General features: G+C 40.6%; 1 protein-coding gene across 1 annotated transcript; it reads left to right on the forward strand.

Annotated features, from left to right (window-relative positions):
- The first annotated feature begins 4,876 nt into the window (after positions 1–4,876).
- Positions 4,877–5,481, forward strand: LOC116010873. Its single transcript, XM_031250370.1, has 2 exons — positions 4,877–5,096; positions 5,186–5,481. Exons 1-2 carry the CDS (start codon positions 4,877–4,879, stop codon positions 5,479–5,481), a joined length of 516 nt encoding a protein of 171 aa, XP_031106230.1.
- The last annotated feature ends 386 nt before the right edge of the window (positions 5,482–5,867 follow it).

Below are 5,867 nucleotides of genomic sequence, written 5' to 3' on the forward strand. Positions count from 1 at the left end.
AATGATCAAAATATTTACAGTTAGATCACAGCAGACAGGTCCTAAATTTTGATCCAGTGGTGGAAAATTTAGCAGTTTCCAATGTAAGGCGATCAAATTGCGAAATGATGTGACTGGGCAGTGTGCAATGCGCAACCTTAATCCTAGGTGTTGTGAACAGCCCGATTAGAGGTGTGGTGGGGCAGGACATGTTGGTCGGCCAATTTAATCCAATGAGTAAAAATTAAGAGTAAAAAATAAAAGTCCATACAGTATTTTCTTAATCGTAACAAATCTTCAAGGTACCAAATATCTGACAAAACTCGTTTCATGGTGCCATGCCTAATCTGGTGGGATCTCCTCTCTCGACTCGAGATGCCCAGGCCACACCCTAGCCAACCTTTACAGCCTGGTCAGTGGTCACTTTACATGTGAACGTGATGTGGTAGCACTTCTACCCATTCCTTCTCTCCTACCCAATCCTTTTTTTTTTTTTTTGCCAACTCTCCTACCCAATCCCTAATTAGCAACAATTACATATTTTCAATATCTGTTCATAAATTTTTAAGAGCTAACAATTGAATTTTTCGGAGTTCTTTTTTTACATGTCATGTAAGATAGAGAGATAGAAAAAAAGAATTATATATATATATATATATATATATATATATATATATATATATATATATATATATATATATATATATATTAACATATCTGTTGGGCGTTGATCGGGTTAGTCGAGTTCAACAATTGCTCGATTCGAGACGTGACGATATGTCTTATCATAAAGGGATGTGGTTAAATGGTTAATGTGCACTTATTTATCACGAATTGGTTTTAAGTAAGATATGACAATCAGATAACTAAAGGACTTTGTGGTTAAGCGTACCCCTTAAGAAGGAAGCATAATGTAGCGTTGAGATCAATCAATATCAATATAACACGCACACCTGCACAACTTTTTCTCAAACCTTTTCTCACCAACGGGGCCCACAAAACACTGTTATATTTGTACGAGAAAAAGAATCTAAATTAGTCAAAAAAACCCAAAACCAATTAAGTTCTTTTTTTTCTTAAAAAAACCCTCCTAAAATCCACAGTTGTGGACGCTCTAAGTTAGGATAATAAACACAGGGCCCGGTCCTGAGCACGAGTGGGCTAAGCGACCACCCAGAGCCTCCCTCTCCCCGTCCCTTACTCGTCTTTTGAAAGACGTCATCCTGGATTTTTTTTTTTCCGTATGCCGGGGAAAGTAGTGTTGGAAAAATTGCACTAAAATGGCATTTTAAGTGGCCATTTTGTGGTATAAATATAAGTGGGTCCACTTCCGATTTTGGGTCGGATCAAAGTGGATTCGGGTTCTTCGTTCTTAGACGAAGAGATCGATATATTATACGCTCAAAATGGATAATGGGTGAATGAGAAATTGATTCTCAAAGTAGACCCATTTGAGATGGAATTCAAGTGTGGAAAAGCTTAAGTAGCTTTGTCCCACATTGGTTTGGAATGAACCTTTGCACCACTATATATACAAGAGTCTTTTTATGACTAATTAACTTGTATAGCATAGATGCTCTCTCTCGCGCGCAGGGGGGGTGCAAATCAAATCCCAAAATGAGTTCGAAAGGCTTGAACTCGTGTACGCCGGCACCTGCGGGCACGAATGTCGTTGGCGAGCGAGTTTTCCATCTCAGACCACATGAGATCGAACTGATCTCTCGTTCGAGACATCAAACGAACTGACCTCTCATCTCGAACCAAGTCGCGTATGAGGGCGATATCGCGCAGCCCGGGTCGGCGCGCGCGTTCGATGTCTCGCGGACCAATTTGATGTCTCGTTGCAGTGCGATGTCTCGAAGCTAGCACTTCTCGACGTCTCGCAGCACGGGCTATGTCTCGAAGGTACGCAGATATGAACGATGTCTCGAACAGCGACTTTGGTGACCTCTCGATTGCGACCGTTCACCTACTGGATCTGTTCAGAAATGACTCTTATATTAATTCCAATCATTATTTTAGAGTTTATTTCAGAGTTTATTTCTTGATTAAATGGATTAGTAGTGGGTGTAAATAGGTTGCTAGTGGGTGAAGGTTATGAATGGGAATTAAATGCCAGATTTAATGCAATGATCCCATCCTTCACTATATATTCGTTGTGAGCAGCAGGTTTCATAGACACACACCAAGAACACACGAATACACTATTTGCTCATATTTCCTTCAAGCCATCTGCGTTCATCCCACGGTTTAGTTCGCCGGGTCCAAGTTTGTGTGCTCAAACGGCAGATCGTAGCACGTTTTATCCTGGGAAGCCTAGGCCGCAACGTTCCAGCACCTCGGGAAGCGACAAATAAGGTTTTAAGGATAGTGACAACACGACTCGTGCTTCCAAATAAGGTTTTAAGGATAGTGACAACACGACTCGTGCTTCCAACCACCCTTTTAAGGATAGTGACAACACGACTCGTGCTTCCAACCACCCCGAAAAGGATAGTGACAACACGACTCGTGCTTCCAACCACCCCGAAGGGGATAGTGACAACACGACTCGTGCTTCCAACCACCCCGAAGGCGATAGTGACAACACGACTCGTGCTTCCAACCACCCCGAAGGCCATACAGTTCACCTTGCTCGTATCTTCTAATCCTTTGTGGATTATTTCCGTGTAAATGTTCAATCCTACGTGTATTTCTTAAATTAAGAAATACACCACTCAATGTATTGAGTGGTGTATTTCGTAACATTGAGTGGTGCATTTCTTAACATTGAGTGCTGTAAACCGCACGTAAGGGCGCGGCCACACCTGAACATGACCCTATATATATATATATATATATATATATATATTCTTTTTTAATAAATAGTGTTATAATTATAATAGAAAATAAAAAATTAAGAATAGATGAAAGCCTAATCGACGTGGAACTGCAAGAAGCCGTGAATCGTCGCTTAATCAAATAATTTAGAATCGGCACCTAAGTACCTTAACCATTTTTTTCCCAATTTCGATTAATCCTCTATTCATCTTAGTCGCATCTTCGTCGAGGGTCGACCATTGTTTGTCAATTTGGGTCGTTGCCCGTTGAATCCTAGTATCCTACACAGCTATCCCATTGTCTGTTGTAACTTGTAAGTTGTTATTTTACTTTTTTAGTCGCCTTTATTTTCTTCAACCCTACCAGAATTTGTTACCCTTTTCTATAAATCTAGGCTAAAGTTTCATCCCGCACCCATGAACCATTCCTGACTGTTCATGCCACACCTTGATCTTTGAAAACGTATATTTCGATCTACAAGCCATTATTTTATTTTCATCTAGCAAATTTCACAGGTTACTTACAGGTTTCAGGTAATAAGTGCTAACATGGAATTTTTTTTCTTCTAACACTCTGATGAACGAGCTAGATGCTAGGCGGCATTGGCATGCTAACGGTGATACTTGATTCAGTTTCAATTTCTCAGTATATTTGCGCTGTTTGTCTTGTGGTTTTGGTTTGGACCTATACTCTCAAAGCCTCAATGAAAACTCACTTTTAATTTTAAATGTTAGCCTTCTTGGATTAGGTTTCTTCATTCTTCTCTTAAGTGCAGACATGCTCTCCTTCAATCTTTTATTAGTTATGTTCAAAAGATTTCCTTCTTTATTACCAGGCTGTATATGTTGTCTCCTATCTACCATACTTTTACTTGGGAATTCTAGTGGAAGAAAGAAGAGGAGTGCCACGACATCTGATCCCACGGCAAGAAACCCACACCTCATCGGAAAATCTCAAACTTCGATCGTTGTAGGAGGAAACTTTAGACGTGCCGGCAGCGGCGGAGAAACAGAATTATCAAGCTAGAAAGAGTAAAAAAGTAGTAAAGGCTGCCCCATGACAGCGTTCCAGCACGTCCTCCTCCTCCGGCTACGAACCTAGAGAAACCCAGAAAGAAATGTGGGGTGTTTAGGTCATCGCCGTCGTCAGAAAGCGAGACAGTGTCATCGAATCATCGACATGTTCGAGAAACAGTGGTTCTTCCCTTCTTGTTGATGTTGTTCTTGTTTCAGACATGTTCAATCTCTGCCCAGAAATCTACCCACATTGTCCACATGGACAAGTCACATATGCCACTAGCGTTTTCCACTCACCACCAATGGTATTCTTCCATTGTTGATTCTGTAGTTTCCAGCAGTAGCCTGCAGGCTGTAGGCAAGGCTGGTCTGCTACACGTATGATAATGTTGTTCATGGTGATGATATGGAAATCACGTATGATAATGTTGTTCATGGTGATGATATGGAAATAAATCAAAAGTGAATATTGCAGTATAAATCAAAATGAATATTGCAGTGATTCTTGAGCCTTGGAGAATTATTCTGTACAGCTCACTTTTATTTACTTTCCTTTTGAATAGCCTTTTGTATAGTATTACCTTCATTAGTTTCCTGTATATATTATGGACTTCATCAGTAATGAAAGTAACCTTTTCTCCCAATATTCTTCACATGCATAAGAGTTTGTAACCATACAGTGTTGTTTTCATCATGGCATCAGAGTTTTGTGACGACAAGGCCAACAAGGTTACGCCAAAGACTTCGGATGAGAGCAGCGAAGAAATAGAAAGAGCCCATCAAGATAAGGTGACACGAGGCATCATAGAAGGCCAATCCGGGCACTTAGATGGTATGTCACCTTATCTTTTGCATGTTTCGGACACTCCGGGGCAGATTTATGTTACCGAACTCGAGATGGAAACTACGGAGAATGGGTAAACGATATGCGAGATGCTTTGTTTGCCAAAAATAAGATCGGTTTTGTTGATGGATCCATACCCATGCCAAAACCCAATTCACCATATTTACAGTTGTGGATGCGTTGTAATGCTATGGTCAAAGGTTGGTTAAAGAGTAACATGGATAAAGACATGAGAAGCAGCATAAGGTATGCCAATACTGCCAGGGACATTTGGGAGGACCTTGAAGAGAGATTTGGAAAAGGGAGTGCACCTAGAGCTTTTGAAATTAGGCGATCAGTTGTCTTCTTGAAACAAGAAAAGGCTTCCGTATCATCTTACTATGCAAAATTGAAGAGCCTTTGGGATGAGATGATGGACATCTCGCCACTGCCAAGATGTGTTTGCAGTGGATGCACTTTCAATATATCAAAACAACTTGTCAATATGAAAGAAAAGGAACAATTGTATGCCTTTCTCATGGACTAGGTGAAGAATTTTCTACTGTTAAGTCACAAATTCTTAGTGCAAAACCAATACCAAGTTTGGGTCGTGCATATCATATGGTTTCTGAAGATGAGCAACATAGACAAATTTCGGCAGCACACAAACCAATGGTTGAAGCTGCAGCATTTCAAATGCAAAAGGGAAGAAGGGACATACCCATATGTGGTCATTGCCAAAAGACAGGGCATACAGAAGACCAATGCTATGAAATAATAGGTTATCCTGCAGATTGGCGAAAAGGTCCACGTGGCAAGAAAGGTTGGCAACATGTAAACTAGAAAGTAGCCCGAAGGCTACTCAAGTTAATACAGACATGCATCTTCTTCAAGGTCTCACTCAAGCTCAATTGACAAAACTTGCCCAGCTCCTAAACACGGACGAAGACAAATTGAGGCCAGTAGAGCAATGGAAAAATCATCATGCAACATGGCTGGTAAGATCAATGGTAAAAATTTGTGGGTGATTGATTCTGGAGCCACAAACCACATTGTTTGTGATGACAGTTTTCTAAATAATGTGGAGAGCAAATATGGTGAATACCCTGTTACAATACCAAATGGAGACAAAGTGGCAGTCAGGAGCATAGGGGGAACTAAACTCCCTAATGGGATGCAAATAAGCCGTGTCTTGAACATACCTGATTTCTTTTCGGACAAAAGACTTT

The sequence above is a fragment of the Ipomoea triloba genome, chromosome 2 (assembly GCF_003576645.1).
Source record: "Ipomoea triloba cultivar NCNSP0323 chromosome 2, ASM357664v1".
Lineage (NCBI taxonomy): Eukaryota > Viridiplantae > Streptophyta > Magnoliopsida > Solanales > Convolvulaceae > Ipomoea > Ipomoea triloba.

Excerpts from the sequence above, each read along its gene's own strand:
- LOC116010873 (XM_031250370.1), top strand. The coding sequence starts at position 4,877 with ATGGATAAAGACATGAGAAGCAGCATAAGGTATGCCAATACTGCCAGG. Across the intron at positions 5,097-5,185 it reads CATCTCGCCACTGCCAAGAT|GTGAAGAATTTTCTACTGTT; the intron begins GTGTTTGCAGTG and ends CTCATGGACTAG.